Below are 12,594 nucleotides of genomic sequence, written 5' to 3'. Positions count from 1 at the left end.
GATTCCAGAAATGCAGAGGGAGGAAAGAAGGAAAGAAAGAAAGAAAGAAAGAAAAAGGGAAGAACAAAGAAAAGGGAAGAAGAGAAGAATTCTTAAATGCTGCAGTGGAGAAGGGAAATAGAAGAGTCAAGGAAAGAGAAGGACAATGCAAGGACAGAAACTTTACATTGTAAAGATAAAAGAAGAGAAACCACTTCATTCATTTACAAGCGTCTGTCTCCTGACATAGGTGCAAAACATACTCCCAAAGAGAGGGAGAAGGTGATGGGAAGGGGCAGGGGGGAGGTAGGGGGAGGGGAAGGGTCAGGGAAAGGAAGTGATGGGGAAAGGAAAGGCATGCAGCCTGGAAGGGAAAGAGAGCCGCATGAGCTCAGGGTCCCGTGCTCACCCCGCATGTACCCACAAAAGAGTTGTGGATCCCCAGGGGGGAGTGCAGTATGTTGTATAGTAGTGTACTATTGCTATTTTCACTGTTTGGTTGAATAGAATAACATCTTGGGAGCAACTGACTTCTTATATAAGTGAAATTTAGGGAATGACCAATATAAATAGGGTCACAGTGTCCACCAAAACATGCTTTATACATTAAATTACAGTTTGTTAATCAGTATATAACAGTATAACAATGTACAATGCAGACTGTTGTAACTACAGATTAGATTATATGTACAACACAGTAAATTATAATGACAACAAAATCTACAAGTTAGAAGAGCGCAAACTCAAACAATTGGAAATGAGACGTTGGAACATGTTATCAGCATATGTCAACGAATTGAAAGGTGAATTTAAAACACAAGTGAAAAATTACCTTTGAGAGACATTTAGTGTAATTAACTACCAGTTTGTCTCTTTGAGGAGATATCAACTAAACCAGATTCATGTATCTTGTAGATGTTGCTTTTTTGATTGGGCTGTAAAATTAAATCCATATTGACTGAACAAAATCTTCATAGTTTTCAAGCCACGTCATTTCATATAAAAATCTTAAGATTTTTTTCAGACATGCAGTTGTGAAACACTCCGAGGACACATGTCTTTCTTATTGTCTGCTTATGAACATTTTGCCATGTCAGCATTTGTTGACTTAACATCTGAAGGGTACATTGGAACAATGATCAAGATCCATTCTCTAAAAGTTTGCGGAAAACTGATTTTAAAGTTTAATCAGACAGCACTCAGCTCTGAATATAATTAACAGAAATTAACTTTGAGATATATAATGAATATTGATTTCTTATTGATTAAACAATGCTATAGGTTATGTGTCAGCATAGCATGGAATTCAACCTTTTACACAATGACACAAGCTCAGTACAATAGGCTGTGGGGTGGTAGGACTGGACCAAGTGACACATCAGGCAATCACTATCAACAGTTACACTGAACATTTATTTGGCGCATTTAAACAAGGCAAATAACAAATAAAACCCTCAACACATTTTTAAAATTACCTTTTAGGTGAGAGCAAGTTATTTCAATATTTAAACATTTGTAAACCATGGCACTTACGGCCTATCACATATTTAGTGAAATGAGTTAAAAATATTTACTCAAAAACTATTAACAACCTAACGAAAAATTAACTAAAATTTAATGGGAAAATCTAGTCTTTCATTACTGCAGTGATTGGTATTACCAAAGTAATACAGCGTATAGGCAACAACAAATCAGATACCATGGCACATAACCACATTACTTAAATGGCAGGCACCCTACAATGTAGGATATAAAAAAAGCACTCCATCTTTGGGCCACGAGTGGCCTACCGGGAACCATCTGACCGCCTTGTCATCCTCAGTGGAGGATGCGAATAGGAGGGGTTTGAGGTCAGCACACTGCTCTCCCAGTCGTAAGATGGTATTCTTGACTGAAGCTCCTCAAGTAGCTCCTCAATTAGCATCATGAGGCTGAGTGTACCCCAAAAAATGGCAACAGCGCATGGCGGCCTGGACGGTCACCCATCCAACAAGTGCCGAACACGTCCGACAGCACTTAACTTCAGTGATCTCACGGGAACCTGTGTAGCCACTGCGGCAAGGCCATTGGCACAATGTAGGATATAAAATAAAAAATTTCATGTGACCAAGCAACCCTGTGGGATTCAACAAACTATGCCCAGAAGCGGATGCCCGCTCACTCAGCTGTTTCCAATACAGGCTCGGCATAGACCCCCAAACGGGAGCAGCAACGGTCACGAACAGGCACATAAAATCCCAGAACTAGTGGATATCTACAACAGACTGACGTCTGCCTTAAGTAACTAGAAACACAATAATTCATTACAGCACATCATCTGTAGAATTAATCAACCTACTAATGAACGTCAGCTAAGCAGTACAAATCTATTACGTTACACGCGTAAGGCGAATTATACATTAAGCCATGAGCAAACTAGATATACAGCCAGCCAGCATTCCTGGGCAAACGGGGTGGAAAATACACAACAGCACAAGCAGGACACAGCCCAGGACCCTGCACCCGCTATCAAGACAAACAGCAGCAGTCCCAATAAAATGAAATCAAAATGCAAGTAACTAGTGTGCAAGGCTAACAGTATATTGGGTTCCCATCCCCTCCCCCCCCCCCCCCCCCCCCCACCAACACATAACATGAAGTGACTTACAGCAAATACCCACACCTAAATTTTGATTAAGTCAGAATTAATTACAATATCCACATACTGTCATTGAAGAAGTTCTTATACTTTAATAGAATCAGTTTTATACTACTTAAACACACAATAACACATGGCCTCTCAGTAACTTGTACGAATTTATGAACCTACTCATTTAGAATTAGACACGTGTCTCTCAGACACACTATTATATCAGATAGAAACATAAGAGTAGTGTTATTGCAATTCATGGCACAATATACCCAGGGATAATTTTATCCATTTATATCTATAGCAATTGGCCAGCTAAACTCTGCCATGTGATATAAATACATTAACCAGGCAGCACTTAGGCAAGGAGCAATCAAACTATTTCCAATGATGTCAACATAATGGAAGGAAACATTCCACGTGGGAAAAATTATATACAAAAACAAAGATGAGGTGACTTACCGAACAAAAGCGCTGGCAGGTCGATAGACACACAAACAAACACAAACATACACACAAAATTCAAGCTTTCGCAACAAACTGTTGCCTCATCAGGAAAGAGGGAAGGAGAGGGGAAGACGAAAGGAAGTGGGTTTTAAGGGAGAGGGTAAGGAGTCATTCCTATCCCGGGAGCGGAAAGACTTATGTCTGCTTGTGTCTGTATGTGTGGATGGATATGTGCGTGTGTGCGAGTGTATACCTGTCCTTTTTTCCCCCTAAGGTAAGTCTTTCCGCTCCCGGGATTGGAATGACTCCTTACCCTCTCCCTTAAAACCCACTTCCTTTCGTCTTCCCCTCTCCTTCCCTCTTTCCTGATGAGGCAACAGTTTGTTGCGAAAGCTTGAATTTTGTGTGTATGTTTGTGTTTGTTTGTGTGTCTATCGACCTGCCAGCGCTTTTGTTCAGTAAGTCACCTCATCTTTGTTTTTGTATATAATATTTCCAGTGATGGTTAAACGCTGACAGTAGCAACCTACAAACAGAATGTATCAGCACTCCAGGCCCTAGTAAATGTTAGTCATCACGTCACTTACAGCTCTCACTAGTACATTGTGTAGTTAGCAAGTTGAAATTAAACATTTGAGGACAGACTCAGTAGAAGTAGCAATGGCCGGCGTAGAAAATGAAGTCAACAGCACAGAACCCAGTAGTCAATTCTGTCTACAATTTACAGCACAAGCAGGGCCCTTACCCTCTTGCTTATTCAACAAACACAGCCACCACAGATCCCGGTGCCAGGAGACACATAGCAAGTAAAATACACCAACGGCTTCCCAGTAATGTGAGTGCTTCCATGCCGGTGATACTTCCTACAGTGGCGTCCCCCGGGTAAACAGCCCCTTTTAGATGTTCTCTTCCTGCTGCCTCATATGGCACCTCTACTATCCACCAGACATGGAAAACAAGGTTACTGCTAGGCATCCCAAAGCAAAATTCTATGCTACTTGCTAGAGCTTACCACTCGCTCGCCAATCGGCCCAGTAGGTGGTGCCACCATGCGCTCTGCACACACCACTGGAAAGATGACCCATACCGGTGGCAGGAATATCACTGATCAAGCACACAGCTCGTCCTCTCCCTCAGAAAACCAGAAACTATCCCCCATTTGTCCAAGACAAGAGACGAGAGTTAGTTCCCTCCCTTGATCTGAGAGATGTGGACCTGTGAAGTTTTCCCGGCTCAACTATTCTGAACCAGCAAACTGACTGGGTTCAAGACCCATAACACTTGGCAGGGTCCCACAAAATGTGGTGCTAACTTGCTCAATATTTTGTCTTTCCCTTGCCCCCCCCCCCTCGCCCCCCCCCCCTGGCACAAAATTACAAATGAAAACTGTAGTTCCTGGCTGGACCTTAAATGGACGGTACCCGTCATTGTAGCACTGTGCTAGTTTCCAGAGTGCGAGCTCAATATTTTCCCTGGCACATCTCCAATTCTGCTGAATGAGCTTGCTGGTAACCTCCTTGGGCAATAAATCATTGATGGACCACAAACTGGTGACTGAGGAGTTCACAGGATAACTAAGCATCAGAGAGAGGGGCAGCCTTACTCACTTTGTGGCAGGTGGAGTTGAAGGCTAAGTTCAACCAAGGGATCGTCTTGTCCCATCTTTGCTGCAACTTCTAGTGGAAGGCTATGAGAGTGGCCTTAAGATTGCAATTCACTCCTTCCACAAATAAAGGTTGTGGGTAGCAGGGAATAGTAGTGACATGATGTGTAGCACTTATGAAACAAAATCTCTTAGACTGCTGCAACACAAAAGCAGGGGCATTATCACTAACAAGTGACCTTGGTGGACCAAAGATCAGAAAAATGTTGGTCAGATGGTGAACGGTTAAACCAGCTGTTATTCCACTACTAGGGATGAGCCATACTAAGCATCTGAACACATCCACCACTACTAATATATATCTATTGTCATTCAGCGTTCTTGGTAATGGTCTGATATAATCAATGAACACCTTGTACATTGGTGCATTCTACCTGGTAGATTGCAGCAACCCTCTCCTTGCATTAGAGTTGGTCTTGGACTCCTTACAAACGTGGCATTGCTCTACTAATCTACGAATGTCCTTATACAATTTTCCCCAGGTTAGATGCTCCCAAATCTTAGCAGTAGTCTTGGTGACTCCCAAGTGGCCTCCCACCACAGAATTATGGAAATAATGGAAAACTGAAGGGACTAGTTCACTCAGCAGACAAATCTTAACCCTTCCGTTGCTCTTAGTTTTGCAGCATATGATGCCCTTGTCTATACTACAGCTGGGCACCAGCTCCCCTTCTAGCATCTGCTGTTTTATCGGACTCAAGGTAGGATCCATGCCCTGATTTTCTGTCAAACTGCCAAATAACTCCAGAACTTCAGTTAGAACACCCATAATCAAACTTACATTCCCTACGCCAGTAGTATACTGGTCCCCTTCCTGTCCCTCCTCAAACATCCTACTCAGTGCATCCGCTATAGAATTTTCTGTTCCCCTTATATGCTTAATGCTGTATCTGAAGGCTGATATGTGGACTGCCCACTGGGCAATACATCTGGTTTTCCTGGGGCAGGGTTGTACCCAGCTTAAGGCCTGGTTGTTGGTATCCAAGTCTAAATGTCTATGTTCTAGGTAGAATTGAAACCTTTCTAAAGTGAAGAGTACTACCAATGCTTCCCGTTCATACACAAAATATTTAAACTTGGCAAGCAAGAGTGTCCTGGATGCATATGCTATCAGACAACATTCACCTTCATCATCCTGGAGCAGCACAGCTGCGACCCCTGAATTAGACCCATCCGTCTGAACAATAAAATGCTTACCAAAATCTGGTACAGCCAACACGTGTGGATTGGCTAAGGCCTCCTTAATAGCTTCAAATGCAGGTTTCTTGGATTCGCCCCACTGAAAACTCAAGTTCTTGTTCTGAAGTCGGTTTAGTGGAGCAGCTAATTACACAAAATGAGGTACAAATTTACGGAAGAAATTACCCATCCCTATAAAAGAAATCATTCAGGTCGTGAAGGGAGATGAAAAGTCAATAGTCATGGGTGACAAATTCGATAGTAGGAAAAGGAAGAGAAGGAAACGTAATAGGTGAATATGGATTGGGGGGAAGAAATGAAAGATGAAGCCGCCTGGTAGAATTTTGCACAGAGCATAACTTAATCATAGCTAAAACTTGGTTCAAGAATCATAAAAGAAGGTTGAATACATGGAAGAATCCTGGAGATACTAGAAGGTATTAGGTAGATTATATAATGGTATGACAGAGATTTAGGAACCAGGTTTTAATTTGTAAGACATTTCCAGAGGCAGATATGGACTCTGACCACAATCTATTGGTTATGAACTGTTGATTAAAACTGAAGAAACTGCTTAAAAGTGGGAATTTAAGGAAATGGGACCTGGATAAACTGAAAGAACCAGAGGTTGTACAGAGTTTTAAGTAGAGCATAATGGAACAACTGACAGGAATGGGGGAAAGAAATACAGTAGAAGAAGAATGGGTAGCTCTGAGGGATGAAGTAGTGAAGACAGCAGAGGATCAAGTAGGTAAAAAGATGAGGGCTATTAGAAATCCTTGGGCAACAGAAGAAATATTGAATTTAATTGATGAAAGGAGAAAATATAAAAATGCAGTAAATGAAGCAGGCAAAAAGGAATACAAACATCTCAAAAATGAGTTCGACAGGAAGTGCAAAATGGCTAAGCGGGGATGGCTAGAGGACAAATGTAAGGCTGTAGAGGCACAAATCACTAGGGTTAAGATAGATACTGTCTACAGGAAAATTAAACAGACCTTTGGAGAAAAGATTACCACTTGTATGAATATCAAGAGCTCAGATGGAAACCCAGTTCTAAGCAAAGACGGAAAGCAAAAAGGTGGAAGGAGTATATAGAGTGTCTATACAAGGGTGATGTGTTTTTGGACAATATTATGGAAATGGAAGCGAATGTAGATGAAGATGAAATGGGAGATATGATACTGGGTGAAGAGTTTGACAGAGCACTGAAAGACCTGAGTTGAAACAAGGCACCGGGAGTAGACAACATTCCATTAGAACTACTGACGGCCTTGGGAGAGCCAGTCCTGATGAAACTCTACCATCTGGTGAGCAAGATGTACGAGACAGGCGAAATACACTCAGACTTCAAGAAGAATATAATAAATCCAATCCCAAAGAAAGCAGGTGTTGACAGATGTGAAAATTACCGAACTATCAGTTTAATAAGTCACAGCAGCAAAATAATAACACAAATTCTTTACAGACAAATGGAAAAACTGGTAGAAGCCGACCTCGGCGAAGATCAGTTTGGATTCCACAGAAATGTTGAAAATGTAAGGCAATACTGACCTTACAAATTATCTTAGAAGAAAGATTAAAGAAGGGCAAACCTATATTTCTGGCATTTGTAGACTTAGAGAAGCTTTTGACAGAGTTGACTGGAATACTCTCTTTCAAATTCTGAAGGTGGCAGTGGTAAAATACAGGGAGCAAAAGGCTATTTACAATTTGTACAGAAACCAGATGGCAGTTATAAGAGTCGAGGTGCATGAAAGGGAAGCAGTGGTTGGGAAGGGAGTGAGACTGGGTTGTAGCCTCTCCCCGATGTTATTCAATCTATATATTGAGCAAGCAGTAAAGAAAACAAAAGAAAAATTTGGAGTAGGTATTAAAATCCATGGAGAAGAAATAAAATCTTTGAGGTTCGATGATGACATTGTAATTCTGTCTGAGACAGCAAAGGACCTGGAAGAGCAGTTGAACGGAATGGACAGTGTCTTCAAAGGAGGATATGAGACAAACATCAACAAAAACAAATCGAGGTTAATTGAATGCAGTCGAATGAAGTTGGGTGATACTGAGGGAATTAGATTAGGAAATGAGACACTTAAAGTAGTAAAGAAGTTTTGATATTTGGGGAGCAAAATAACTGATGATGGTCGAAGTAGAGAAGATATAAAATGTAGACTGGCAATGGCAAGGAAAGCGTTTCTGAAGAAGGGAAATTTGTTAACAAGTATAGATTTAGGTGTCAGGAAGTCATTTCTGAAAGTAAAGGGGTCACAAATTTAGTATTGGAGGGCAGCGTGGAGGGTAAAAATCGTAGAGGGAGACCAAGAGATGAATACACTAAATAGATTCAGAAGGCTGTAGGTTGCAGTAAGTACTGGCATATGAAGAAGCTTGCACAGGATAGGATAGCATGGAGAGCTGCATCAAACCAGTCTCAGGACTGAAGACCACAACAACAACAACAACAACAACAACAACATAAAATGGGCAACTCCCTTGTTAGTCTTAGGAGGCAGAAACTTATGTAGATCCCTTGCTCTCCCCTCACACTCCCTGCCAAGACCGAATGACCCAAAAACAAAATCTCCTTGTTTGCCAAACTTATCTTAGAAGGCTTGCTCCAAATGCTGAAGGTGCTCCTCAAACATAGGACTATATACTACCACATCATCAAGGTAATTGTAGACAAACTTGTATTTGATACCCCCAAGATGTTATCTAGCAGCTGAGACAGGACTGCCACACCCGTGGACAACCCGAATAGCACCTGATTAAACTTGTAAAGGTTCCAGTCCGTGCTAAATGCAGTGACTCGTTTAGACTCTTTGGATAACAGAATCGGGTAGTAAGCCAGGTTGAGGTCCAGGATGGTAAAGACCTTTGCCCCCACAAACGAGGTAAAACAATGGTGCAAGTCGGGCAACAGCAGCGAATCCAAAACAACCTTCTGGTTTAATTGTCTATAGACCACTACCAGGCTATACCCAGCTTCTGCCTTAGGCACTAAAAACATCAGAGAAGCATAACGAGAGGTTGACTTCCTGATTACTAATTCCTCCAACATCTTATCAACTAACTGGTGCAATGCTTCCATCTTCGGCAGTGACAGTCTGTATGGTGGTTGTCAAACTGGCACATCATCGGTTAAGCGGATATGGTAACGAATTTTATCCATCGCACCAAGCTTATTAGTCAGCACATCAGGAAAATGACTCAGAAGCACCAATAATTTCTCTGCCTGACTACCTGGCAAATGACTGAACCCAAGTTCAGAATCCTGAACAGATATATTGTTTACCTCAGTCTGCTCCTGGCATGAACACACACTAAACTTCACAAGTGCAAACCGAAAATGAAGCACCCTACTGGCGTAATCTAACACCAAACCCCTCTTTTGTGTCAAATTGCAGTCCAATAGCAAATTAACGGACAGATTTTCCACCACTAACAAATGAACTGGCCACGAAAACCCCTGTATTGATACACTTCCCAGGCAACAGGCCATGAGGGGCAATCTTTGCCCATTAACTACACAACACCCCTCTGAGGTTGGTTGCAAGGGAGGTAGCTTACATACTGAATCATACTTCTGATACTATTGATGGTCAAACAAGGACACACTACTGCCAGAATCCACTAACACACAGACTGGTTCATGGTTCAAGGTGCCACACACAAGTGGCAGCAACTAGCTACCAACTGTTGTTATGTGATTACATTGTTTCATCATATGCTTCTCACCAAAGGTGTCCCTGTTCCTTAACCATCAGCTACTCAGGCGCTGTTTCTGTCTCTCCGGACAAGCACACACCAAATGCTCGAAACTCCCACAGCGAAAACAGCTCCTATTTCCAACATCATTTATCTTTTCTTCACTATGATCAGCTTGCACCCAGGTAGTTATAGGATCTGCCTCTCGCACCCTGGCTCTCTTACTATCAGCAAAACAGAGCACCTCAATCTGATAAACCAAAGTCTCGAGTTCACTGAAGGTAGCTGGCTTAGGGGCAAACGTAACCCACAACCAGTCCTACAGACTGATGCCCTGCAATAGACTATCTACAGCATTCCTCTCAGTTATATTTAAGTCCAGCACTGTAATGGCAACACAGACTTCATCAATATACAGTTCAAGGGTCTTGGTTTGACGCTGGACATGATAAAAACATTGGCCTCCCAAATCATGCTGAATGCATGGAGTGAATATATGTTCAATGGTCTTCCACCACAAATCAGAAAGTCTACCCTCAACTCTCAATACTTCACTAATAATAATTCTCAATAACCCCTTCGCCAAAGGATAAATCAGTTGAAGAGTAACTCGGTGATCAACACCTAATACATCGGCGTGCGTTTCCAAATGTACCAACAACCACAGAACCTCGGCAACACATGACAACTCGTCTACCATCAGAAAGCTTAATCCCTGAATTAAAGAAAGTATAGGATTTGGTAACTTAGCAAATGGCTTGAACAATGGCTGTCCACCTTTTGTTAATTTCCCTGTCAGCATTGCTTCATTAACTGGGTCTTGTACCAATGTACCTCCTCCTGTGCTCTCTTCCCCCTGCAACCCTACTGCATTAAGATCAAACTGCAGTGCCATAGCTCTCTGACACAACTTGCTAATTTTGGCCTTCTGTTCAGGGGTAACCTTCAACTGTTCTAAATCTCCCAATCTATTAACCCAATGAATGAGCTGGGATTGAACCCGGCCAATCTGTGTATGGGAAGGGTTACTGTCACTCATAAACTTGAGATTCTCTTGCACATCGGAAAGTGATGCAGCACATTGACAACACTGAACCTACCTCATCAGTGCCTTCCCCAGCGAGGAGGCATACCGGCCAGTCCAAAAGTCCCCTCAAACACGTGCTCAAATCTGTCACCGTATCATCAGTCAGTGCCCCAAGTATCTTAAGCTCATAAACTAGCTGCTCTCTACTCAACTGGCTCTGTGCCAGACACCCCTAGGTCTGTGAGTGACTGGCTTCATCGTCCTGTAACATAATAAAGCCAACAGAGATTGCTCCCCCCCAAAAAAAATTACAAGTTAAGATAAATAACCTAATTTATCACCAGATACAACAATGGATGGTGATGCATGACCCAGGGACCCAGAAACACAACCATGCTCTGTTACCAATGATGTGTCAATACAGTGTGGAATTCAACCTTTTACACAATGACACAAGCTCAGCACAATAGGCTGTGGGTTAGTAGGACTGGACCAAGTGACACATCAGGCAATCACCATCAACAGTTGCACTGAACATTTATTAGGCACATTTAAACAATACAAATAACAAATAAAATCCTCAACACATTTTTAAAATTACCTTTTAGGTGAGAGAAAGTTACTTCAAAATTTAAACATTCATAAACCACGGTACTTATGGCCTACTAAACATTTAGTGAAATGAGTTAAAAATATTTACTCAAAAACTATTATCAGCCTAAAGAACAATTTACTAAAATTTAATGGGGAAATGTAGTCTTTCATTACTACACTGATTGGTACTACCAAAGTAATTCAGAGTACAGGCAACAACAAATCAGATACCATGGCACACAACCATGTTACTTAAATGGCAGGCACCCTACAATGTTGGATATAAAATACAAAAATACATGTGATCAAGCAACCCCTGGGATTCAACAAACTATGCCCAGAAGTGGATGCCCACTTACTCAGCTGTTTCCAACACAGGCTCGGCATAGACCCCCAAACAGAAGTAGCAACGGTCACAAATAGGCACAAAAAATCCCAGTACTATTGGGTATCTACAACAGACTGATGTCTGTGTTAAGTAACTAGAAACATGATAATTCGTTACATCACATCATCTGTAGAATTAATCAACCTATTAATATGAGCATCAGCTAAGCAGTACAAATCTATTATGTGCACAAGGCAAATTATTCATTAAGTCATGAGTGGACTGGATACATGGTCAGTTGTCACACGTGGGCAAATGGGGTGGAAAATACACAACAACGCAAGCGAGACAAAACCCAGGACACCGCACCCACCAACAAGACAAACAGCAGAAGTCTCAATAAAATGAAATCAAAATGCAAGTAACTAGCATGCAGGATAATCGTATATCAAGTTCCCCCTCCTTCACCCGCCCCCCCTCCCCCCCTCCCATTGCAAAACACTAAGCAACTTACAGCAAACAGCCACACTTAAATCTGTGATTAAATAAAAATTAATTACAATATCTACATACTGTCAATGAGGAAATTCTTGTACTTTCATTAATAGAATCAGTTTCAAACTATTTAAACACACAATAATAACTGGCCTCTCAGTAACTTGTAAGAATTTATGAAACTACTCATTTAGAGCTTGACGCGTGTCTCTCAGACACACTATTACTTGAGATAGAAACATAACACTAAAGTTATTGCAATCCATGGCAAAATATATCCAGGGAAAATTTTATCCATGTATGTCTATAGCAACTGGCCAGCTTAATTCCATCATGTGATACAAATACAATCACCAGGTGGCACTTAGAGAAGGGCCAGCCAAACTGTTACAAGATGATGAAGCCAGTCATCCACAGCCCTGGGGGTGTCTGGGACTGAGCCAGTTGTGGAGAGAGCAGCTAGTTTATGAGCTGAAGATGCATGGGGCACTGACTGATGGTATGGTGATGGATCTGAGAGTGCGTTTGTGGGGAGTTTTGGACCG

The 12,594-nt window shown here is 41.8% G+C and overlaps 1 protein-coding gene across 1 annotated transcript in view; it reads right to left on the bottom strand.

Annotated features, from left to right (window-relative positions):
- Positions 1-10,500, bottom strand: part of LOC124596657 (mucin-19-like) — a 107,268-nt gene extending 96,768 nt beyond the window's left edge. Inside the window, exon 1 of the mRNA XM_047135890.1 lies at positions 10,261-10,500. Within this exon, the coding sequence (XP_046991846.1) occupies positions 10,261-10,500 (240 nt within the window). The remainder of the gene's footprint in view (positions 1-10,260) is intronic.
- Between the last annotated feature and the right edge of the window lie 2,094 nt (positions 10,501-12,594).

Source organism: Schistocerca americana, chromosome 1, assembly GCF_021461395.2.
Source record: "Schistocerca americana isolate TAMUIC-IGC-003095 chromosome 1, iqSchAmer2.1, whole genome shotgun sequence".
NCBI lineage: Eukaryota > Metazoa > Arthropoda > Insecta > Orthoptera > Acrididae > Schistocerca > Schistocerca americana.
The sequence above is the reverse complement of the archived record's forward strand: the minus strand, read 5'-3'. Positions and strand labels throughout refer to the sequence as shown.